The following is a 27,302-nucleotide window of genomic DNA, read 5'->3' as shown; positions in this document are numbered from 1 at the left end:
CACTACAAAAATCTTAAGCAAGCAGTTGATGACAATTGTTCTATGAAAAGTGTATCAAGTGCTAAAATTTAATCAATCACCATGGATGAAGGGTTAGTAGCCATTCAAACACATCACGATGAGCAGCTGCCAAAACGGAATTTCAAAAAAACTTTTTCAAGCTTATGAACAACTGTGTCTTTGGCGAGACTATGGAAAACATCAGAAAGTGAGACAATATTGAGATCATCAATAATGTGGAACGTCATAATAAACTTGTAGCATCTGATGATTTTGTTAGTATGAAAATATTTAATGAAAATTTAGTAGCCATTCAACAAACAAAGAGAAACTTGAAGGCAAATAAGCCAGCTTATGTTGGTATGGCAGTACTTGAGATATCAAAGTGGATAATGTACCAATTTCATTATGATTTTGTTAAGGTTAATTGGTCACAGATAATGTAAATTCATTTGATTGCTCTTTGTAATTGAAACTGGAAGTGCTTCAAGAGAAAAGCATATTGGGTTGTATTTTTTAATTTTTATCAAAAGCCAAGATAAAAAATATGCATTGGAAACAATTTGTGAGTAATTGCACCAAACATATGAAATGCCTTAAAATAATGCATAATACACTTGGTAACATATAAACAAATTTTTCAGCTACTCGAATATGACAATAGCAACAGTCAAACTGTCTAATTAAACATTGCATTTACATTAGAATATTTAAGAATTACAAATGTGGTCAAGGCTTAACAATACTTATCTGCAAAACGATTTATAAACTCTGACAGATCTTCTGTAAGAAATATGTTCCTTTTGAAACAACCTCTTTATGTTGCACATAAATATGCAAAGAAATTCTGAAAGACACATTTATTGGTATGCATCAGATGTGTGTTTATTTCTTTAGCAAAGAGACTACAGTGCATTATTAGTAAATTCACCCACTGATATTTTTTATCTTTGTAAAACTCTCTATACCAACAAGATAGTAGTAATTCATAGGTATGTTGCAAACTAGTCTTATAAATATCTAAATTATATTTGTTCTTCTATTTCAATTATAATTCATTCATTACAATCTTTATGTTTATTATTTTAATTAGAATCAATTGTTACTGAAATTTATGCATTTTGTATAGTCTTTTCTCCTATAATAGTAAGTACTCTGTACAACCCTGAATCCACGATTCTAAATAGTCCTTATCACAGGTTACGTCCCTTATTTTTTTATTTTTTTTTTCTAACAAGAAATCTGGGTAAGTTAGATATTTTCTTTAGAACTTTCTTTCAATGCTGTTGATTGCATATGTTAAGAAAACAACTGTTTCAAGATTTCTTGTATCTTCAGCCATATTTGGTGGCATGTCCAATACTGTAAGGTCCTTTTTGGGGGATTCTTTTGTGTCAAAGTATGTAAAATTCTGTTCAGCTGTTATCTGGGATAAAGTTGTGTAATTCTTTTCAACTTTTACTTATCTCATGCATATTTATTTGATGGCGGAACAACATTATTTGTAGAACTCTAAAGGCAATGACAGTCAAATTTAATTGAAGTCTGTTAAATAGCCTTTTAGAAGTTGTTAAAGGTTGGGCATCACTTACTTGTATACATGTAATAGCCATATGTCATAATGTGTGTGTGTGTGTGTGTGAGAGAGTGTGTGTGTGTGTGTGTGTGTGTGTGTGTGATTTAGAGTTTTAACATAGCTTTAAAAAAGTTCCAGTCATATCGCTATGATGTCTGCAGTATGGCAGTTTAAAGTGATGTCTAGCACTGGGGCATCAAGCCGCAGACATGTAGCATGATGCCCCACACAGTCATATTATCCTGACACCAGGTTGACCAGTCCTAACACTAACGTCTTAATGCTGAGCACCTAGCAAGGCAGCTGTTAGTACCATTTTTAGAAATCTTTGGTATGACTCAACCGGGGTTAAAACGACATGACCTCCTGCATCCGGGGTGGATGCTATAACCACTAGGCCACATGTCAGAATGCTTTCTGTTTAATTAGATCATATTTAGTAGCTTTTCTTTAATTATCTGCCGAGATGTTTCTGAAAAGTCCTATAAAGTTTCATCCATTTTCAGTAATGACAGCCATAATTAATTGTGGATTGGCACCATCTGTAAAGATACGAAGGCTCTTTATGCCAAAGATACTTGATGTCAAATTTGGTCGAATTTTGTTGAGTAGTGTTTCAGAAGAAATCGTTTTTAGGTTTTTCTATTTTTAGTAACTAGTGACTAAACTTACTTTTAGTAATGACAGTCATATCTGATAGCAGATACACATTATTCAAGCAAAACTGAAAAATGTTCATAATAAAATGCTTTCTTTCATATTTGGTCAAATTCTGCTGCTGTATGCAGTATTTTAGATGTCATATCAATTTTTAATCTTAGTCATATCTGATAGTTGATAAGCATCCTTTGAACACAATTTAAAGACCTTCATGCCCAGATTCTTTTCTTTAAATTTTGGTCAAATTTTGTTCAGAAGATTGTAGATCACCAACCATAAGTCCTGGTGAACTTAGTTCATCTGGTTAACAATTCTTAACATAAATATGTACATCTAGATAACAACTTTAATCATGAATATGTACATTTCAATAACGAATCTTAACAGGAGTATGTACATCTAGATAACAATCATGAACATGTACATCTAGATAACAATCATGAACATGTACATCTAGATAACAATCATGAACATGTACAAACTACTAATACATTTTAATATGAATATGTACAAATTGATAATACCTTTTAATATGAACATGTACAAACTACCAATACATTTTAATATGAATATGTACAAATTGATAACACTGCTTAATATGAACATGAACAAACTAATACATTTTAATATGAATATGTACAAATTGATAATACCTCTTAACATGAATATGTACAAATTGATAACACTGCTTAATATGAACATGTACAAACTAATACATTTTGATATGAATATGTACAAATTGATAATACCTCTTAATATGAATATGTGCAAATTGATAACACTGCTTAATATGAACATGTACAAAATAATACATTTGAATATGAATATGTACAAATTGATAATACCTCTTAACATGAATATGTACAAATTGATAATACCTCTTAACATGAATATGTACAAATTGATAACACTGCTTAATATGAACATGTACAAACTAATACATTTTGATATGAATATGTACAAATTGATAAAAGCTCTTAACATGAATATGTACAAATTGATAACACTGCTGAACATGTACATACAGATAACACTTCCTAACATGAACAGGTATATCACAATGAAAACTCTAAACATGAATATGTACAACATGATTGGAAGAAATACAGCATTAAGGCAATCAAGTATTATTTATAAACTTGCAGGAGTACTTTGAGGTTATACCACCAAGAATTCCTTCCCAAGCAAACTAATTGAGATGAATAATAAAATAATACAAAATGAGGGTATCACAGCTATTCCGAGTTCATGAAAGTAATATAAATGGCTGTTTTTACCATTTGCTGATATAGTTAGTAATAAACATCAAGAAAAATATATGAATTTCTGGTATGAAAACTTTATGTCTGACTTGAAACATTTTTATGTTAATAGAAAACAGTAACACAAAATACTTTGGAACTATATTCTCTTCAGTTGTTATATTTTAAAATCATGAGCTAGTTGTTAAGCAAGTGTGTTGACCGTGTGTGTGTGTGTGTGTGTGTTTTAAGGTGGATTTGGACACATATACAAGTGTATGCTTCCTGCTACTATCTGAGTGAGGGCAAGATAGGTTAAATTGCCCAAAATTTTATAATTTCACAAAATGTGAAAAATTGCTATTTTGACAAGAACATTTAATCAGGTCATCTGCATAAATATTTAAACAAGAATTACCCAATTTCATTTGTCTGACTTGCATTGTATATTAAATCATGCTACCAATTTTTTCCAATGAAGATCTGGTGTAATGATACATATGCATGGATTGTAGAAAATCATGCTAAATGTGGCTATTTTTCTGTAAGTTTTTAATTAAATTTTACCAAAAATATAGGTGGGTGCTTTTAAAGGCATGTATGCATATTAGTTTGAATATAGCAATAAAACTGAAACATTACTTAGTTAGCTTGGAAATCTAATACAGTTGATGCTCAATTTATGCTACAGATGTGTTCTTGAGGATATGGCATAAATGCAAAGTAATGTAAATGTACATACGTGGGATGCACCTGAGTCACAGTACATGGAGCCAAAAATGGAATAAAAATGAGCACAGTGGTGAAAATGTAATCTTATTTATTCATTATAATGGGCAACAAAATGAAAGCACATAAACTGAATTGGCATAAAACAAGAGTCACCTGTAAGATTATTTACATATGGATACAAATAAGCCTACAAAATTTACCCCTAAAGATCATGGTAATAATGTTTTCTCAAATTTATCTAAGTTAAAAAGTTCTAAATGTTTAAACAACAGAACTTATTTTTGTCCAGCCTGGCTTTCTTTAAGTAGAAAAGACATACATAATGTGACAGTAACATACTTTATAACTAAGCTCAACTTTAAACAAACTGTAACAATGTGCTTAATCTAGGGTGTGGAAAGATGAATAGATGTACACACGAAAACCAAAGAGTTTGTAATGTCAAGTTTCTGCCAAGGCAAGATCAAGAAAAATTAGCAAGAGGACCAAGTGGGCCTAAAATTTTAATTTACAACCCTTCTTGCCAAATTTCTATCTGGTAAATGGCAAGATTCGACAAGGGTTCATTTTGGACCCCAATCAGATTCCTATGAAACGTACAAAGATAAAAGAGGTCTCACTCTCTTCCCACAATATGTATTTAATCACTTTTAATAAAGAAAATCAACTATTAACAAGGTAAGTGCTGTTCCATTAAAACATTACAAGAGACCCAGGGAAGGCACTTTTAAAATGGGGTACTCACTGATAGATGCAATTTAGAATTTTCTTAACATTTTAACATGAAATCTGTGAAATTAAAGTATCCTGGCATTTTTTTTTTTAAACTGACTTCCCTGAGTACCATTTATGTTTCAATTGAACAGTCCTAATGGTTTTATACTCAGTTGTGTGACCTATTTTTTAAGGATTATAGACAGTATGGCTAACAAGCCCATATGAGGCTGGCTGCAGAAAAGAGATGTATCTAAAATTCTGCATTTGCACACAACATGCCTAATAGTTAACAACAGTATGTAGAAATGTCTTTTTATTTTGAAACATTGTCTCAATAATGAATATTGTTACGTTAAGTACAAATGACTACGTCTCATTTGTACTTAACATAACTATATACATTACTGAGACATTGTGAGAGAGAGTACATTAGATGTAAGGCATATGGCATGCGATGCACTTGTTTTCTGTATAGTACAGTTTTGTTATAGACCAAGGATAGCAATTTTGATATATACATTGTCAAGATGACTGGACCTGTTTCTTATTTTATGTTATGGGCCTCCAGAATGAAGGGAAGGAAAATAAAAATAAAACAGGAAATAGATTGTTACAAATGTAATTGCTCCAATGTGTACCCAACCCACCTCTCATCCCACCATTATTTCATCAATGTCATTACTGTCACTGAACCAATTAGAAGTCGTAAAAATATCTGGCTAGCAATTACTTAGAAAAAATATTCTTACTCTGATTTATAGAAGTATAAAGAACCTATTAAATTCATTGTATTAGCTAAAAAAAATCTTGAGATAAAAGAAAGAAAATACACAGACTTGGAAAAAAAATCCAACAAACCTTGAATAAAATTACACCAACTACTGAATGTTCAATTTAATGATGAAACAATAAAATAAGCAAACTTTTAGGTCTGAAAAATGTCAAAAATGCCTTGATTGGGAATCCATTCAAAAGAATTTATAAACACATGCAGCATACCTGAGTATAAATATAATTTATACTGAATTTTAGAATGGCAATTAGCCTATCAATTTATCATATGATCTGAAATAATGCAGCAACTATGGTGGACAAAGTTGCCCAGTACTGACAAGATTTCTGTTTGCATCTGCGCACATTCACATTTGCACACATTTACAAACTCTCTCTCTCTTCATGGATGCTCTGTAACCTATCGATGGAAATATATATATATATATGCATGACAGAACCATTGTTCCAGTAGCCTACTGAGTAGGTTTATTTAAACCTCGTCTACAGATGATAAGATAAAGTTAGGTACAAAATAATAATTCAAGAAATTGAGACAGCTCTGAACAATGGTACAGTACTAACAAATACTGCATTTTTGTGTGTGCTGGATTTAGTGCTCATTTCATGACTTTAATGTATGGGCGTGATCATATTATATTATAATCCTGTTTGCCTGAGTGCTAGTATATTTGAAATTATAGAAGAATAGAATAGAAATAATAAATGCAACTTAATCAGGTAATGAAAAAATACACGGTAATTTTATTTCTTACCATCATTCCATTTTAATAGATAATTTTAGTCAGAAATAGCATTATCAGCTGCTGCTTTTATCTATTATTGTGAAATGTTTTCCTCAATGTGTCTCTTCTATACTTAGCCACTCTCATCTAAATATTCTGATTTACACCAAAGTATACCTCAAAATGCAGCCAGAAACACTTCCACTGATAATGATATGTAAAACCATTTCATAAATTTGTGTCATAAATTATATATTTGGATTTTAACTTCTGAAGTGGCAAAGTGATGGCATGGATGTGCATGCAGATTTGGATGAAAATATAGACAATTTTGTGTGGAAAATCGAGGTTTTAAGCAGTGCAGGTCATGAATTTGACAAAATGAACAGAGATGATCATAACTGGTAAGTAGAAAATTTTATTTCAAAACTGAATTTTAATGTAATAATAAAAATACAGGAAAATAAGTGTGCATGGCTTGTCTTCCAGTATTTCCGTAGCAAAAAAGTATTTAATGTGCATAGCAAGTTATTTTGTTTGTTTTTGTTGGTTTTTAATGACACTTTTAACACATTATTAGTTGTATTCATGCCAAGGAAGTGGGAGCTAAGTGCCATTTCCTAGAACACATGAAGGCAGCAGACTTGGACTGGCCTGATCAAGTGTCCAACCTGTGACACGTAGATTATGTAAACATAAAAAATGAACTTTAAAAGTAACTGTATCATGGTCCATTTTACCTCTGATAAACACATAATACTGTCACTAATTTAAAGAGTAAGTGCACATTTATTATCCAGATTTACTGGTAACTGTAAGAACATAAATATATGTGAGAAGATAATCAGTGCTGATTGTCAGAAGCACTAAAACCAATGCATACAAAAACTGGCAGGAGGAAAGACTTGGTAAGTCAAATGCATTTCACCTTGAAGGCTGCTCAATCCAGTGTCTCTGGATGGAGATGGGTTAGAATGAAGTATGCTACATCCTTGTTAGTCCAATAGGCTGTATGTGAAGTCAGCATTGCAATATAAGCACTATAAATACCTGTTTCCCTTAACTGGTAGTCAAGGCGATACTCGAGATCTGCAAAAAGATGTTTGATGAATTACATGCTAATGGTTCTTTTTACACAATTTAAAACATGTTTATCATTAACCACTTGGGACTCACAAATTTACTTTGTTCTATCCATAATTCATTTTATTATATAATGATAAATGATACAAAACTTCAACTAATAACTTTCCAACACTCTGTTATGGATATTTGTATCACCTACTACAATTTATAGATCCAAACAGCTGGAACTACATTATCATGTCAGATGAATAACCCACACCCAGCACAATTTCTGAGAAGTTAACATTAGTTACAGAATCAATACAAGTGTAGTACTGAAATAATTATGTATAGTTCTGAAAGTCAAACAGCAACAAAGGACTAACAGTCTTCTGGCAATGTTTAAAGGTATACTGTACTATCCACTTGTTTTCAAGTGTCATGGAATTGTATAAATCTATTGCTTTGTTTATATTAAACACATGTACTCAAATTTTGTTTTTTGTTTACAGTGTTACCCAAGGGAAATTTATGTATATCACATTTTATTTCGAAACAGTGAGTTTGGTTCATCCTTTGCTGCACAAGCAAAGTGCTTAAGCTGGGAAAACCAATATTCCTCAGGCACACAGACAACATTGGACTACATCGTTAGTGTATAAATTATCTCACCATAGAGCAAAATGGCACAATACAAGAAGTCTTGTCAGTGAACAGTCTATTTTAACAACTTGCGATTCCAGCTGTAGAGCTGATTGTTTGGCTGACTGACTGACTGGTTGATTGACTGATTGATTGATTGGTGGAATATTTGACCACTGACTGACTGGTGGGTTGACTGACCAGTGATTGACTGATGGTTGATTGACTGGTAACCAAGTGTTGTGCTGTGCGAGTGTAGGAGTGATATGCAGTATCTCCATATATTAACCGGATCGTAGATGTCATTTAGCCATGGGCTAATTTTGGGTTCTGTTATACTGAGATGCTGTCAGAGAGGATTCTGGCTGGAAGAAGATTAAGGTTGTTTATTGTGAAGAACCAGGACTTCTGGACCAATTGGTTTGAGAGAACAAAAGATTGTACGGATCTTTAGGCAGACCAGGAGAAGCAGACCACTGGTGGTGGCTCCTCCACCTCCCGACATAGTGTTGGGGCTGAGAAGATATTTCGCATTTCATTATTTGAATGAAAAACTCATACATTCACTATTTGAGTGAAATGCAACATTTTGCTATTTGAGAAAAGCATATCATATTTCATTAAACCATATCATTTATTACGATTTGTGTGAAAATTGTTGATGTCTACATGAATCATTTGATTTCATTGTGTGAAATCACTCTGAATCATAAATCTATGTACTATTTAAAGTTCTTTTCTTACGTATCAATTCACATTTCATTTACACTGCATCACATTATCAGGTTCACTTATATTAATTGTCCAACATTTGGATCTTGTATGCGCATGAATTGAACATCATCTTTTCAACTGAATGATAAATAAACATTGCATTTTTGTTACCATCATTAGTCTTTATAATCTGACCCCAACCCAGCCATCTTGTTACATCAAGTAGGGATCACAGATCATTGAGTTTCACATTGTCTGAATCTAGTCTGTACACTAATAAGTCTGTACAGCCTAATCATCTAAATCTAGTATGAGCACTAAATGTGTACATCTTAACTATGAATCTAGTCTGAATATTAGACTTGTACAGCCTATATGAGTCTGGTCTGAACCCATAAACTTGAACAGCCTAACTGTCTGAATCTAGTCTGTATACTAAATTTCTACAGCCTAATCATCTGAATCTAGACTGAGCACTAAATGTGTACATCCTAATTTGTTTGAATCTAGTCTGAATATTTGACTTGTACAGTCTGTCTGAATCTAGTCTGAACATATAAACTTGAACAGCTTAATTGTCTGAATCTGGTCTGAATATTAAACTTGTATTTCATCTGAACACTAAACTTGTACAGCCTACTTGTCTGAATCTAGTCTGTTACATGTTTAGCCTCCAATAAAAAGTAACAAAAGAAAGAGTGAAAACAACAAGCTTTGAAAAATATAACAAATAATTTATTTCCCTAGAAAAGGTAACAACTTATGGTTTTTAAGAATCAAATTAAAAAATAATCCAAGAATTATCCACAAATTAAATTTTAAAAGTCCTAGTAATGAAAAGTTCTAAATAATTAGTTTGAGTGATGATAAAAAATCCAAGATGGAAGGCGATGATGTATACTGTAGCCTTTATGATGTTGTAAGGTCTACAGTTCTGTGTTATTCACAAACAATAATCTAGTGTTTGAATTTCCAAATAAAATTAAATGAAATGTCTTTGTCCCAGATTTCTGTATGAGCACTCAAACATTTCCAGGAAAAAGAATCAAACCTTTTGAATCCAAATAATTTGAATAAAAATTAAAATATAACTCCAAAATGACACAACAAAAGAACTACCTTTGCATGCCAGTGTTTAGAAGCCCAGCTGAGAGATTTCTCTCTTAGCATCACTATTAAAACTAACTAATGCACAATTTTGGAAAGCCCAGAATTGCAAAACGGAGGCTGTTTACATATTTTAAAAAAATCATGTAGCCCCAGTATGACCTTGATAAAAACCAATCATTTTACTCCGAGAATAAAAAAAAAAAAGTTGTTTACTTCTCTCACTGTTTTCTAAATCAAGGTCAGGAACTAGGTCAGCTTTAGGTGTTTACAACTGAAGAGTTGAGGTCAAACTATTTTCTGAAAAAATATTGAGCTCCTAGTAAACAAATCTACATTATTTTGACATGTAATGAAATTAAAAATATAAATATTTTAAAACTGACAAATAATTAAATCAAATATAAATTAAATCAAATAGACGTAACAAGTCTGAATATTAAACTTGAAGAGCCTGTCTGAATTTCATCTGAACACTAAACTTGTACAGCCTAATTTTCTGAAAAAAGTCTGAATATTAAACTTGAAGAGCCTGTCTGAATTTCTTCTGAACACTAATCAACAACAGAAATAACATAAGACTATGATCTGCCATTGCATTTTTTTAATCAGTAACACAAACAACTTAGACCCTGATCTGCCAGTGCATTTTTTAATCAGTAACACAAACAACATAGACCCTGATCTTCCAGTGCAATTTTTAAATAATACAAACAACACAGACCTTGATCTGCCAGTGCATTTTTTAATCAGTAACACAAAAAACTTAGACCCTGATCTGCCAGTGCATTTTTTAATCAATACAAATAACACATACCTTGATCTACCAGTGCATTTTTAATCAGCAACACAAATAACATAGACTCTGATCTGCCAGTGCATTTTTTAATCAGTAACACAAATAACATAGACCCTGATCTGCCAGTGCATTTTTTAATCAGCAACACAAAAAACATAGACCCTGATCTGCCAGTGCATTTTTTAATCAGTAACACAAAAAACATAGACCCTGATCTGCCAGTGCATTTTTTAATCAGTAACACAAATAACATAGACCCTGATCTACCAGTGCATTTTTTAATCAGTAACACAAATAACTTAGACCCTGATCTGCCAGTGCATTTTTCGGACCTGTTCTCTGCATTCTGTACACTCAGCTGCTCTCAAGTGTTATAGATCATCATCCAGTGTCTCACCAATTGTATGCTGATGACACCCAAATATACAAATCTAGCCACCCAACTGAAGTTGATGCTACTATCCAAGGTGTAGAGAGGTGCATTTCTGATGTGAAATCATGGATGACATGTAACAAGCTGCAGATGAATGATGATAAAACTGGCCATTCTGATCACAACACAAAGACTTTCTCATTCACATCCTTTACCTCAAACAATAAATATCAGCAACGCCAACATTAAATTCACACAATCAGTACAAAACCTAGGTGTTACTCTGGACAGTACTCTCACATTACACCAACATGTCATGAACATATGCAAGACTGCATATCTTGAGCTGAGACGCATCAGCTCAATTTGCAAATATCTTTCAGTTGATGCCACTAAAACACTTGTGTGTTCATTAGTACTTTCAAGACTGGACTATTGTAACTCAATTCTGTCTGGTTCATCTCAATATCTACTCCAGAAACTTCAAAAAGTTCAAAACACAGCTGCTTGGATCATACTTAGAGTACCACAATCAGAGCACACCTCCCCGCTGCTCTGTACCCTACATTGGCTATCCATTCGATCCAGAATCAAACACAAAGTTTGTTCTCTGTGCTACGTTTCGCTGTCAGACTCTAGTCCAACATACCTATTCAATCTCACCCATGTGTACACACCAGCAAGATACTTATGCTCCTCTTCTGACAATCGTATACTAATTATTCCCACTATGAAAACAAAGTCATATGGATAGCGTTCTTTTGCATACCAAGGCCCAGCAACATGGAATGAATTGCCCACTGAACTTAGACACAAAGACACAGTGATCACATTCAATACGGCTCTCAAAACTCACTTATTTCGACTGCAAGAACAAACTTAAAGATCTAATAATGTTTCCTACCTGAAATATTCTCAGCATGTTTTTTATTTTTTAATGTTTTTCTAATTTCATGGTGTTTGTTTTTGTAATAATATTATTATATGTATTTTTATCTTATAGGTGTTGTCTAATGTTGTAAAGCGCTTAGAGCTTCTAAAGATTATGCGCTACACAAAGTCCTCATTATTATTATTATTATTTTTATTTTTTAAAAGACAAATAACATAAGAATTTTATCTGCCAGTTCATTTTTGATCAGTAACACAAAAAACATAGACCCTGATCTGCCAGTGCATTTTGTAAAGCAGTAACACAAATAACTTAGACCCCAATCTGCCAGTGCATTTTTATGTAATGGCAGATCAGGGTCTATAATGTTTGCAGTTGGACCTGGCTTATAAGCAATAATATATGACAATCTGTAGTGTTTTTCATGATGCTAACATTTTCCATTTCCAATCTGACACTTTTGCAGTATTTTTAACTATGCATCCATCCACTGATGTGGACATTATTTTTACTAGTGAATACTATTATTTAACTTTCTATTGAATTTTCACAGATATTTCATTTTCAGATAAGACTACTTGATCCTCAATATAACCATTATTAAAATAAATCTCTATGCAACTGTAGTATTTACTCATTTGCTTTCTTTCATTGAACTCAAGTTAATTTTTTGGGATTATCAGTATGTGAATCTGAAGTCCATAAAATCATCTGTAAAAAAGCTTAAAAAATCCCACATGATTATTAGTATTTTTTCATCCTTGTTTGATTTGTTCCAAATTACAATGTATAGTATTGTCTAGTCAAATGAAGTCTGTGTCTGTGTCAAGGTATAGGCTTTTAGCATACTTCAAATCCCATTGCTCAAACTACATGTAGTGTCATTGCCTTACACAAGATCACAAAATAACTGATTTCTTCTCTTTGTCATATATCACAATTCTGGTCTTTGTTTTTTTCGTTATTTACAGTGCAAAGCTGATGAGCATTTAGGCCTGTGATATGGTTATTTTTTGTAATCACTACCAAGGGATTCCATCATTTAAGATATAATTGTTTTGTTTCACTCATTACACTATTATTGTCTTTTTTGGCATGAAAATAAATAGTACATTTATTTAGGTATTTTCTGGGCAAAGTTTAAGCATAAACTTGAGACATAAAAAAGTGATGTTATTAAATTGAGCTTACATTACTTAGAAAAAGTGATTTTTTTGCTTGCAGGTCTCCCTCACATATTATAACATCTTCAGGAGTTACTTGCATATTCTGTAATTGACCAACATGCATTATAGCATTGTTTTGGGTCAATTTAAAGACCCAATGTTGCTATTAGATGAGAAAAGTCGTATATACCAAATCATCTGAATAATACTGAATCTTGAAAGATATTGATCCTAAACATTGTTGGGTTCCATTAAAATCAATGTGTCATCACATTATGAGCCATGTAATTTCTCCCTCGAACTGAGAAACCCTGTCATTTTTCATGTGTACAAATTAATCCAGTGTTGATCAGTGACATCTGTAGGTCAACTGATTTCAGTCGAATGCTGGAACACAGATTCGATGATATCACAATTGTAGAAATATGATGCCAACACCACATTATGTTGGATGGTCTTCACCCCAATTTCATTCTTCAAGTATTTCAGCACATCAGCTGATCAACAATATTTATCCAAGTATTATTTTTATCTAATGCATGCTTCTTCTTCTCATATCCACTTTAACAATCGGGCTTGCCTCTCTTCATTCCTTCTCAAATCAATATGTGTACCATATGCAAGTGCTGTAGTTATTAGATTAGTCACTTATGGAATTTGTCGAATATATCAGATCCCTACTTTTGGATCACTCCCAAAAAAGAACAGAATTATGAACGATTTCATTAAGGGGTGGCACATTTTTAATTCTAAAAATGAATATTTTATTGCTGTCTAAACCTAACATCTTGATTATTTCAAAGAATCATTTAGGTCAGTTTTTTTAACAAATCATTTTCAGCCTTCCAAACTTTTGCTAGATTGGAAGAATGATGAAATTTATGATAAGCGGTGGTACTGGGGCTTTAAGATTTATTTCTACCCTATCAAGGAACATCAGTTTTTAACTGCTGCATTTTAATGTCCTTAGATTCATCTATAATCATAGGTATGTGTCATTTGTTGGGAATCAATCCATACATATTTTCAAATGATAAAATAATATGTTAAACAAAGAAGGGAAATAATTGCTTTCATGGAAGATGATTGCCTCCACCTTTTGCAATAGATGAATTCCCCAATATCTGATGGGGTTGTGGAGAACAGATGGCTGGAGGGACAAAAAGAAAAGTGGAGACCTGTTTCATATTTTTGATACTACATACAAATTTGGGTGTTAAACATTCACCTGTGAGATCTATGTCATTTATATCGGACTTTGGAGAAAGTGAGAATTTTTCAACGTCTTTAGCCTGCCTCTCCATCTTCTTCAGCATCTTTAGTTCTGCACTCAATTTGTCTTCACCTTCCATACTTCTAGCAAAGCTGGAGAATATGCTTCCCACTAAAACAATTAAGATAATTAAGTAGCAAGATTCCAACACAATCAGATTATTCTTTCAGAAAACAACTTTAATATTCATACATGATCTTGATAATCATTACTAATAAAATATTAGTAGGTGAATATATTTAAACTTTCTACTTACATCTGCATCTCATCAAATGTGGATGCAGACATTCTGGTTTATGACAACTTATATACATTGCAGAATAATAGGGGGCAAAGAGGGATGTTTGCATTTATCAAGATGTAAAAATATAAAGGCAACCAAGTATTCATTATCTTCAAATTTTTAAGTGTAGAAAGGATATAGTTTTTGCTTAATCACCTTTAATAGGACAATTTCAAACAGACATTAGTGATCTATGACAAAAGTAACAATGACAATACTAAGAGAGGCATGGTTTTGGCAAAGACCAAGTGAGTGTATAAAAAGTGAAATGTCAATGAATGAAACATATTAAAGTTTGATCTGAGATTAGTTTAACATGATAAATTCTTGAGTTCTGAGTAACTAACTACAGGGATTAAGTTTTACATAGTATATGTTTCCTATGATTCTGGGATGTTAAAACCAGACATGTCTTGTTCCAGTGGGCACTACTGCCATGTAATGATTTAAATTTTGTATTGCCTTCTCCATCAGAACTGTTTTTTAACAGTTTTGTAGCCTTTGACTTCTTATGAAAATAAATTATGCTAACTGTTCCCTTAGACTACAGCAAAAATAAATTTATAATGCGCAGGTTCATGAATCAATCCACCATAATCTAATGCTGAAAGCACACTTGTAAAAATGCAATATATAAATGCAAAGGTTTAACAGAAGCTGATTAAAGAATTCAAAACTATGTATCAAATGTGCTTTTACTGTGGAAAAGTACTAATTGCTGCATTCAAGTTCATCTTAATATGAATCAAATTAATTTCATGGACTAAATAAGCAAAACAATCAAGTATCATTAACCTGTTTTTAAAGATATTTTCTTTCTCTGGGCTTGTGAACCATTAGCCTGCTGCCCCAAGCTATCAACACTTTCTTTATCAGACTGCTCAGACTTCTCACAAACTAGTTCTTTGGAACCAGTAAAAGCAGCATAAGCCTTGGCTGCGATTTTGGTGTAAGACAACTTCTGTGAGGCATCATGGTGGTGTATTGTCAGAGGCATTAAAGTAGAGTAGTGCTTCAGGACCAAGGGTTCTAATCTGTAAGCCTGAAAAATACCAATTACTATTGAAAATATTTTTCTTTGGTAATGCTTACCTGATCATAACACTTAGGAATACAACCATTACCTTGCAAATCCAGCTTTCCAGAGTTAAATTTAGATCTAAAAAAAGTAAAATGTTGTCTGTCCACACAAGTTGGAGTCAGTCTAGAATTATCTGTCCTTGGATAATAGTGACTGGCACCAGATCCTGTTCATACTTAAGTTACTACTGGAGCAGATATTATGCCAGTAGAATATAACTAAAGAGGGCTGCAAGGATGTATAGATCTGTATTATGATAGGGTAAATATTACTGAATAAACAATTTACTCAAAAAATTGTTTTCTTCTTTAAGTAGGTTACCTGATATAATACATTGAGAGAAAATGTAAGAAGTAGGGGTTACATAACCATACCCCAGTAAAATATAATTACTCCAAAAACTGAGACATAGCTGACTGGGAAATATTTTACCCCACAAAACCAGTGGACAATAGGCCACTGGATCTGAGAATCTGCTGAATGGCCTGATTAGTTAGCCTGTTGGGCTGCTGCTACTAAGGTTCCACCAGGTTAAACTGATCCTTCTGGGATGAAAGATCTCATAGGTAAAACCCAAAAATACAGATTATATGATGTCTGTTAAGGAACATTTGCACTTGAATGCAAAGTTTGTGGTGAATGTCCTAACTCTGGGAGTCAAAATGCAGAATAATTTAATTTGATCTGGGTTAGTTCTCTATATACAGAATGAAAAACACATTGTATCCAGGAGTATAGAACCTGAGCTGACATATTGACCTTTCCAGCTTTCAAAGGTATGAATAACTGTGATCTCCCTCTTTGCATCTGCCCAGTTTGTTTCAGGTACAACTTCAAATACTCCCTGGGTCCTGTAGATGACACTGAGGTACATGGTCTATGATGATAAAGAATGACATATTGTCCATGAACAGAAGCCTGTTTTTAGCAATGAAATTGGGGTGTAATGAGTGAAACTGAACCACTACAGTGGAACTGTTGACAGTCTGGATCAACTGACATGACATGCATCTATTTCACTGATTCTGATTGCTCTGGCTAGAATGACAAGGAAGCAGGTTTTATATCAGAGATCAGCCAATAATACTCAATATCATGGTTTAAATGGAGCCATATTCAACCATGTAAGAACCCATTCACAGTAGATTCCATTTGGGGTACAAATCTAGGGTCTTCTGTCTTATTTTGTCAAAGTTAACCAGAGTGCCATAAAGGTCTTTGTTTTGTCATATATCCTCCCTTCCAAGATGCTGAAACATGCATGGGATTGTGAAACAGAAACTTTTTATTGTGATGGGTGCTAACTTCTTTACCTCATAAAGCCACAGAAAAAAATTAGCTGACTGGGGTAATGATGCTTTAAGCAGAGTGATGTATTCTTGTTTGCACCATTGTAAGAACAATTTGCAATTACCCTTGTATGCTTTTAGAGTAGTGTGCTTTCTTGCCTAAGCAAATCTGTCCTCCAAATGTTCCAAGAAATATTTGCCCCTGAGGGCTTGTTTGATATGATGCAGACATGCAGGGTGAACAGATTTGGATTCAGAGGAAACTCCTGTCATCAGGGTTAAGCAGGTAAGGAAAGACCCAAGTGTCATTTAAGGGGACTATTAATATGAGGCATTCACTTATCGTTTGCATGATCAGATGTATTAGAGGATAAGCATATATATCCATACAATTCCAATCCATAGAAACAGCAATAACTATACAGGCCTTTACAAAAGGGGAATGGAGAGACAAAGGTTGGGAGTTTTGCATTCCACCTTGTCACAAATAGATCCACAAGTGGTCAGCCCCAGCAAGTAAATATCTGATTGAATATTGAGGAAAGAATCAACCCTATGATTTGGATTTGCAGATTTTGGTGGGATGAATCATTCAATAGTGAACCTGTCTGGGATGTTCCAGACTTTAATGTGGATCTGCCATTGATCACAACACCTGAGAAAATCTTAAATAAGGAGGCACAGGTCTGGGAAATTTTGCTTTGAGAATAGTAATCACAGTAGAGTTGTAGATAGAATGAGTATGCCCTGTCCTACCACCAATGGCATGCATTCACTATACCTTTCATCTCTTTGAGACTGATATTCAAAAGTCAGTTTAGAAGAGGCCACAACTCACAGGTTTTCTTAAATGATGGCATCTGTACAAACTGGGGACACCCACCATAGTCAGTTTTCTCATTTGCTAAGATGTGTCCTCATATAACAAGAGACTAGGTCTGTTTGCTCCAGTGTGCAAAGGAACAGGATCATTTGCAAAGGTCTAAGAGATTCATTGCTGCACTGATGCAATCCAGCAGTTGGAGAAATTCTCTTGCTGGGATGTGATTCTTTGCTTGTACTGAAGACACCATTGAGATGATGATCAACACTTATTCCTTAGGAAGATGGACCTTGTTCACGTGCATTTTAAAGTCGATCCCTAATTTGAAATGTTGACATGGGATGATGTCTGATTTGCTCTTGTTGACAAGGAATCCAAGGTAGAGGATAAGAGAAACAAAGTAATTCATATCTTCACTTAAAATATAGCTCACCTAGTATTTTTTGAGTATATCATTCAGGTAGCTAGATGAGTGTTTCATACAACCTCTACCAATTTTTTTCTGAGAAGACTCTCTAGCTGCATAACTTTGTCCCTAAAGGATCTTTTGGAACATCTCTATCAGTGGCAGCCCTGAGCAATGGGAGAGGGGTGCCAAATGTTGTCTGGAACCCTTCTGAGATGATTTGCATGATTCATGGATTACTGTGGCAAAGTCTTCCCATGATCCAAATTGAAAATGGTTACTATGGGATTTCCATTATGGCCGCAACGACTACCATCTTAAAAATATTGTTATCGCTCGTCCTTCCGAATAGATGATCATAATAACATGGCTATCTTAAACATTCCATAGCAAAGTGACTGTCTCCCCCTCCCCACCTTACAACTGGATATGTGACAAGGTCAAAATAAGCATGCAATTCCATTCAGGACAAAGGTTCTGATGGAGAGAAACTAGGACAAAAATGATCCCCATCTTTCTTTTTTTTTGGCCATCAGTGACCCAACCAATTATGATTTCTTCGAATTGGATGGTAATTGTTGCTGAGAAAAGAAATATCTGTTGACACTCAAGTCTTGTAATTGCCTCTCTAAACAATGTAGTATGTTTGCCACTCTGCCAGACTGTGATAACTACTTGTTTGCCAAGAAATCAACTGATGCTGGGACTTAATACATCTCTGTTGATGGAGCATGAGGAGGTGGGTGAAATAAAAGTGGAAGCAGATTAACAAAATTCCTTGAATGATGGCTGTAAGACTGAGTCATTGTTGAGTCAAGAAAAGTTGGTAGAGCTTGTGAGCATAATTTGTCATATGGTGAGGAGAGGAGTGATGCAGATGCCTCCTGCAATAACTGAAACAGTGTTTGTGAAGCTTGCTGAGACTGACTGCAAATTATACGTGAAGTCCATCAATGTGATATCTTTGCTTGCTGACAATTGTTAGGCATTGTTTCAGCATCTGGGCCTGAAACATTACCATAGACAGTACAGTAATAATAAGTCATGTTGGGCTATCATTTAGCCTTTCAACATTGATTGTGATGGCATTGAGTTGAGCTGGATTCATAAGGTAACAGGCCCACTTAGATCTGTCACAAGGATGAACCACTTCATGACCAAGGACCACCTTGGGTCCATAACAGAAACTGGGTGCCATGGCACCAGACTGCATACATATAACAATGTATACTAGGTTGGTTCTACCCAGTGAGTCCCAGAATTCTACTGCTGGGACAGGACACATGCTGTTGGCTCACTGTCAGTAGTTCCCTCAGGCACTGACCGCTCTGGTGGCCTAAGTTGTTAGACCATCCACCTCAGATGCAGAAGGTTGCAGGTTCAAACCCCAGCTGAGTCATACCAAAGAATTATAATAATGGTTCTAGCAGCTGCCTTGCTTGGAGGTCAGCATTAAGAGGTTAGTGTTAGGACTGGTTGCCTGGTGTCAGGATAATGTGACTGGGTTGGACATGATGCTACATGTCTGTGGCCCCAGTGCTAGACATCACTATAAACTGCCACACTGCAGACATTGTAGCAATATGACTGAAAAATTGTTAAAGCTATGTTAAAAATCCAAATCACACACACACACTCCCTCAGGCAGTGATGCAGGCTTGATTCAGATTTGGTATTGACTGTCAGCAGCCTATATCTGATTGCAGAGTCCAGTCTTGGCAAAATAGCCATCATTTCCCTCTTTTCATGATGGGTTCATTATGCTGAGATAGGTTGAATCCTCGTGACTTGTCAATGACTACATCAGATGGGGCCAAATTTGAGCTTGTGCTGACCACTGTTAGACTGCATCAAACATAATAGGATGGGCTGTCATACCTATTTGGTATTTGACCTAACAGTATCACCCAAAACAACTTTTGATTCAGTTGGGGAGGTGATGGTGGAACTGAGGCTGTATTTGACACCTTGGTTTGCCTACTTTTCTTTTCCAATGGAGTGCTCTCTGCTTCCATAAGGAAATTATTCACTGAAGTGGCATTAGCAGCTCTGCTAATGATGTCCTCCTCTTTGATAATGTGTTTATTTGCCTTCTGATTGCATTGGTTTGGTCAAAATTGAAGCCCACTGATATCCTATCCAGTGTGAGCAAATTTTATATGTATTCCTGAATCACATCCAATGTATTCAAGGCATGTCATAGAGGAATCTTCCACTAATTTAAGCTACTAACACCAAGTACACTTTGTCCTGCCAATTATTGACACTATAAATGCAAAGAGCCAATAGATCATATATGCCAGTGAAATGAGTTAAGATGCGCCTAAATTACCAAAAAGCGGGTGCTTGTGAACAATACAAATAATTACTAAGTGACCAAAAAGTTTCAATGGACGCTAATAGGCAAATAAATGTAAAATGAAATCATCTGCATGATTTTTCTGGTATATTAATTTCTCAGTCAGTGATTGCAAACTTAACAGGTCATCACACATTACTGAAAGAATATACTTGTGACCACATCAGGTTATAACAAAATGGCACCAACATGTGTCTCATACAATGAAGTTGTTCTTGTAATAAAGTTAGAGAACTTAATCTCAGAAAGAAAACAATGAAAAATAGTTAGAAATAAAGATGGAATATGCTTGATTTGTGTTTACTAAGGAACTCGTTTACCTCACTCTTTAGTGTGGAAAATATTACATGAGTGTGCTTCCTAGCAAAAGTGGAAGCAGTAACTGATGTATGGATGGAATCTGGCACCAATTCCAAGGAGAGATCAATCTAGTCTGACTCCCAGGTATGTGAGAAGGTGTGACTAGAAGTCTGCTGCAAAGCATCATAACAGTGCTTTTATATGCTATTCCTACACTCTCAACCCACCCACCCATTATTATCCTTTTAAGAAGAAAGTCATCTCCATCCCATTCCCAACAATCATAATTTTAATGTCCTGTATAGGCCATCTCCAATCATATTTGAAGCCTGAAGTCAAATTCTCAATCAGTATAGTAGAACTTGTGTGATGTTAAACACATATTTACTCACATGTGTACATATGAGTAGGATAAAATTATCCCTACTCCCTCTTTGAAACAATAAATGGATAACAAGGCATTTATTCATAAAAATAAATCCCCTCACCAAGAAGAAGACATCTGAAGTAACCAACAACATACTGACTGGTAAATAAGAAAATACCAGTCTATCACAGCTGAAAATTTTGTTGTAATGACCTACATTTTGTATGACTCAGATATTCTCCTAAGACACACCCAGATGCCAATTTGTATGAGTGTAAATGAAACAGGAAACCAGATACTGAGGATATAACACAGCTGAAAATACAAAGGTTACTCAAGCATGAAACATAAGATACAATGGCCAAGTTTTTATATGGTAGGATTACTCACCTTGATATGTGTCCACATTGCAATTTTCATGTGCAGCTGAAATATTATCTACAATATTGAGGATATAATGACACACAGCTTAAAAAAATCACAAAAGTGTAAATATCTGGTGTAACCTTGACTTAGTGAGTGAATTTTTCTGAGTGTAGATGATCAAGGATACAAAATAATGATAAAAGTATCAAATGTTCAGCTGAACGTCACTCATTCAAATTTGGTAAAACTGACCAAATTTTAGTATGGCTGTCACATTTATGAAGATGTATCAAAAGTGTAGGTTAAGTAGAGTGCATGATATTGAGGGTGTAATAAACTAACAGCTGAAAATACAAAAGTCACTCAAGCATGTGAATTAGGTCACAATGTCCAAGGTTTGGTATGGCCAAGTCTCTCTTTCTGAAATGCATCCACATAATATTTTTCATAAGAGAAGGTAAAATGGAGTCTGCAAATAAATGAATGACAATCTCATCAAGAAATGGGTAAAACAGTATCACCTCCCAATTTCACCAGTGATGGGATACTAAGACCTCTATTATCTTAAGTTTACTAATGGATGTCAACAAGATCATCTGTGGGCCATCTGCTGACAATAATTATAAAAGTACTAATGATATGTTTTAATGTGCAAAACAAATTTTACCCCCACACTAACAAGTCTCTGAAGTAAACACAGTTTTGGGATAGAAAATTCAATCTCCATTACCTTCCATTAAACGTAAGATTTGAAGCTGTTGTGAGAGACTACTTCAAGTTCAATTTTGTTAGCAAGTGAAAGTCTAACTATAACTTAAGGATTAATCAGAAATGGAGAGGCATACATTGCAACTGTGTGAAACTATCACCAATTCTGAACAATGCAGAAGTGTGGTTTGTTTACTCAGTGCTGTAAAAATAGAGGCAAACTTTATTTCATTTCTTTCATTTTTCATGTAAATGGTAGAAATGACGATAGTCTACACAGTTTGTATTCCTTATAATAATACCAGTTTCTTACCACTACTGTGACCACAGGTCATCTGACACTTAGTTTACCAAAGTCCTGACTGGATCTGAAATTAATCTAGGCACAGCATAAATATCCAGTGTGTGTGTGTGTGTGTGTGTGTGTGTGTGCATGTGTGTGCCTAGCTCTTGAGGTTTACGTACACTACTTAAATACACTGGCAAATGGTCACAAGCGCGCAGGTCATTACAAGCTTCCCAAGACAAATCAAGTAAATAGAGATTGATTACAGATATTCAGATCCAAGGATAGGTATGTGACTTATTAAAAACTCAAAGACTTTTGAAACAAAATCATCTGTTTTCTTTCCTCTCTTGTTGAAATCTTGGCAGCCCCAAATAGCATGGTGGCTATTCTCCAAGTAGAATACAAGATGCTGGTAACTGTTCAATAAAATGGTCTTGGGGGAAGATATACTGAGTATTTGAGGCTTGTTCATGGAGATGTTAATGGCTACAGACTGTCATACGGTATCAAGAATCATTGGGCTGTTATCAGTTTTGTTATTCATGTTGATGGACAATATGTCTGCATCCTTATCAATATTTCTTGAAATGTTGCAGATTATGAAATATTTAGTTCAACTCTTTTTTTTTTAAACTGAAAGGTCTACTAAAGGCAGAGACCTATTGGGTGATGTTCTTTTGACACAAGACTTATTACATCCTTGGGAAGTCCATTCTATTATAGTATCAGAAATAATTAAAGAAGTGGTGGAAGCACTGGAATTTTGGGATGTTTCCCTGGCATGGTTTCATGAGATTTTCCCTTATGCATACTTTCCAGACTTCTACATATATCAAAGAGCTTGGTAGGATCATCAGATCATTCTACAAGTCTAACAGATTCTTTAACTTGCTATTTGTTCAGTTTGGAGCGTGTGTTATCACTGGAACCAGCAGTCTGCTGTGCATTTGTGGGCTTGATCTAACCAGTTTTTCATTAGTAGTGTTGGCTTGTATTTGTCACACTGTTATCATGACTACAGGGACAAAAGGATTGTTTCTCTTTTTGTGGACTTGATCTAACTAGTCTCTTGCTAGTTATGTTGTGATTCCTATTTGTCACTGTTACATTGATCACTTACATTTTCTGCTTTTCTGTTGCCTTGACTGTCTGGTCACAAATGGCTTGGTAGGTATCAAGACTGTAAAGATGATCAAAGCCCTATGGTCAGGTAATGTCTGTTTGCGTACAGGCATGGTCTTGCCCTACAATAAGGTAATGTCTGACTGGGGCCAGGACATGGTTTTGTCCTATCACCGGGAATGTCTGTTGGGGCCAGGCATGGTCTTGCCCTGTGGTTAGGTAATTTCTGTTTGGGTACAGGCATGGTCTTATCCTGCGGTCAGTTAATGTTTGTTTGGGTACAGGCATGGTCTTGCCCTGTGGTTAGGTAATGTCTGTTTGGGTACAGGCATGGTCTTATCCTACGGTCAGTTAATGTCTGTTTGGGTACAGGCATGGTCTTGCCCTATGGTTAGGTAATGTCTGTTTGAGTACAGGCATGGTCTTGTCCTATCATCATGTAATGTCTATCTGGGTACAGGCATGGTCTTGCCCTATGGTCAGGTAATGTCTATTTGGGACCAGACATGGTCTTACCCCATGGTATTTTAATGTCTATCTGGGTACAGGCAAAATATGTGGAAGTCACTTTAGCTGCATTTTGCAAAGGATTTTCCAGCAGTGTTTAAGCTGAGTTGTGGTTTCCACAAACTTTCTGGCATTAGGTTATCTCAGATTCTGTTCATGATATATCCATAGTCTTTCCTTCTTCTGCTTCAACTTAAGGCAGTCTCTGGAGAAAAAGTGGTTACCCTGGAAATCTACACAGAAGATTTTCTCCATGCCTGATGATCTATCATAACACTTCTGCCAACATCTGGGGCAGACAATTCCCCATGCAGCCATCATCATAATTATCATATTTCTGGCAGTTAAAGTACTATTACAGGTGAAACAGTTAGCTGAAGATATTCCAAAAACAGGATGACTTTGATCAATGCTGGAATGGTGGCAGTCACCTGTCAATATGCAAGTGTTTATGGGAATGAACTTGTTTTCTGTGAATGTAGATTGACTTCACTGGGGAGACCTCTTAGATCAGATATTTTCAAGTATCCCAGACTCACTGCAGACATCGACATTTCTAAATCACACTACACTTCTGCAGGAGTGCAGAGATTTATATGATGATGACTTGATGGGTATATCCAAAAAATGTTTGGGGCAAAGCAGATTATCAGAGTGAGCTTTACAGATGCACTTAAACAAAAACAGTTGCAAAAGAATATGTTGATTGTTATCTAATTAATAATATCTATGTCTTATTTACTAGTTAAACAAAAGCATAAAACACATGACAAAAGTATAAATTTATTTAGAACAAAAGCTGACAACAAATAGATACATTCAAACATGATGGTAAAAAAAAACTATAAAAGAAACTCTTGTACAAGCACCTGGCTTTGTATGCAGGAACCATATAATTATGGTAAAATGTTATCTAGCTTTGTGTGCGGATAGCATATTTTTATGGCATAAGCCAGTGATGTCTATGGATGTCCAATTATGGACAATCATTAATCGTGTGCTAATAAAAGCTGAGGAGATAGCACATGAAATAGTTCAGGAGATCAATGCTCTGTGTCATTTTAACAGAACATCAATGAAACAAATATTAAAACAGACTTATTTGCCCTGGAATGTCTGTTGTCAACAGTAGACCCTGATGCAAACAAGATGGTGGATGTTAAATAATTGCAGTCTCACAGCTGTCTCATAGCCTTGCTGCTGATTACTGTATATATGTATGAGATAGTCCAAATTAGAATAAAGTTCAATAATTCTTTGTGTGGAAGTGTAGAGGTAAAAATAGCAACACAGTGTTTTCCAAATTTGAGAATTCATTTTCTGTATGAATATACCATATGTTGATAAAGTGCTCTGATACTATCACATGTATAAAAGTGCTATGACATGGCCATCCCAATCAATAATAACTTGAAGTTCCGCTAAACCGAGCTTTAACTAGTAGCCAAGTTTATCAACAAGTCTGTCATGTACAGAGCCTTGTCAATATTGGGGGTTACATTGTATCATCAAGAGTGAGAACTGTACAAGCTTGAAAGGGACCAACAATTCATTTTTTGGGGGTGTCAGGTGTTGACTCTGAAGTATTTCTCTCCCAACCTATCCAAATTGTTTGAGATTTTTTTTCTTCTTTTTTTAAAAGATAAAGCACAATATTATTTTTGTATTACAAAGTTCATTTCATTCTGCTTCAATCTCTTGCTCTCTCTCAATTACCCCACTCTTATGACAGCAATGTGAAATGTATGTAACTTGGTAATCTTAGTGTCAAGACCTATGTTCAATTACTGAACTTTTGACCTGATGGAATTTTTTTTTCTTCCCCTTTAAGTTTTTTACACAGCTAGTTTCATAGTTAGGCCAATGAACATATAAAGCTTCTACTTTTTTTTAATTTTCCTCAAATGTTTGACAACATAGAAGTTATATTATGTTAAGTTTGTTGCTGGGAAATCTATTTTATTTCAAATACTGGTAGCAAAACATTAAAAGATGTATTAGAAATAAGATTTTAAAACAACTTCAGTTGTAAAGCTATATGTGCTGTCATATATTAAAGAATGCATTAATTATAAAAGCCATTAAAGAAATCAAAGATATAATGTATGTCATACTATTAATATGCATTCAGTTTCCATGTTAATAGTAAAGGAAAGTTAAGACATACATAAGATTTAATAGAAGATTATAAGATTTAGTGAATTATAAGTGAATAGAATTATATTTGATATGGAGCAAATTTGTGAATGATAGCTACATAAATATTGCATCATTTAAATATAGTAACATACTGAAATGTACAGACATGTTTGAAAGTAAAGTTATAATTATCTAGCATAGGCCTAAATGAAATGAGCTTGTGCTATGTAATATGTAGAATAAAAATAAACTGTCCATGTGCACATTCAAAATAACTAAATGTGATGGAAAAGTATATGCTATATTCGATTTCTTTTATAAAACAATACTTTTCCACCCTTTTTCTCCATTTGGTTGCTATGGCAACCATGAACACACACTAATTCAACTGACATTTTTAGCGTTAGCAATCTGCATTCATACATGCATCACTTTGTACAATTTCACAGCAATCTGACTATAAATAATAGTTCTGAAGCTGTTATATGGATTTGGCCCTAAAAGTCTGTATTGTTCTGAAATAATTCAGAATACGCAGACAGGGCAGTTAGAAACAAATCAGCACTGGTTTCAAGGTCAAGCAAAACAACACAGCACTACCAAGGTTAATGAAGACAATATATTAATTACCTCAATATCACATCTTGTGGCAGCATGACATAAAAATCAGATTAAGATAACATATAAACATTCTATACATTAACTGAAGAGAGTCAAACAAGAAAAAGATGAACAAATAACTGCCCCAAGTTGATCATTTTTACAATCACAAAAGGCAAAAGATTTGTT

General features: G+C 34.4%; 1 protein-coding gene across 2 annotated transcripts in view; it reads right to left on the bottom strand.

Annotated features, from left to right (window-relative positions):
* Positions 1-2,568: 2,568 nt before the first annotated feature.
* The window catches only part of LOC149805107 (phospholipase DDHD1-like), a 66,080-nt gene continuing 41,346 nt past the window's right edge, over positions 2,569-27,302 (bottom strand). The window contains exons 12-15 of one of the 2 annotated variants that reach the window (XR_016417606.1): positions 15,553-15,799; positions 14,430-14,585; positions 3,148-7,532; positions 2,569-3,114 (exon numbers count right to left, since the gene is read on the bottom strand). Coding sequence is in view for 1 of the 2 variants with exons in the window: in XM_089947415.1 (XP_089803541.1) it covers positions 7,384-7,532; positions 14,430-14,585; positions 15,553-15,799 (552 nt within the window). In the remaining variant the exon portion in view is untranslated. Of the gene's footprint in view, positions 7,533-14,429; positions 14,586-15,552; positions 15,800-27,302 lie in introns of both variants that reach the window. The other variant, XM_089947415.1, reaches the window with a different exon arrangement.

The sequence above is a fragment of the Sinohyriopsis cumingii genome, chromosome 2 (assembly GCF_028554795.1).
Source record: "Sinohyriopsis cumingii isolate HCF-2022 chromosome 2, ASM2855479v2, whole genome shotgun sequence".
NCBI lineage: Eukaryota > Metazoa > Mollusca > Bivalvia > Unionida > Unionidae > Sinohyriopsis > Sinohyriopsis cumingii.
Note: the sequence above shows the minus strand (reverse complement) of the source record. Positions and strands in the feature narration are given on the sequence as shown.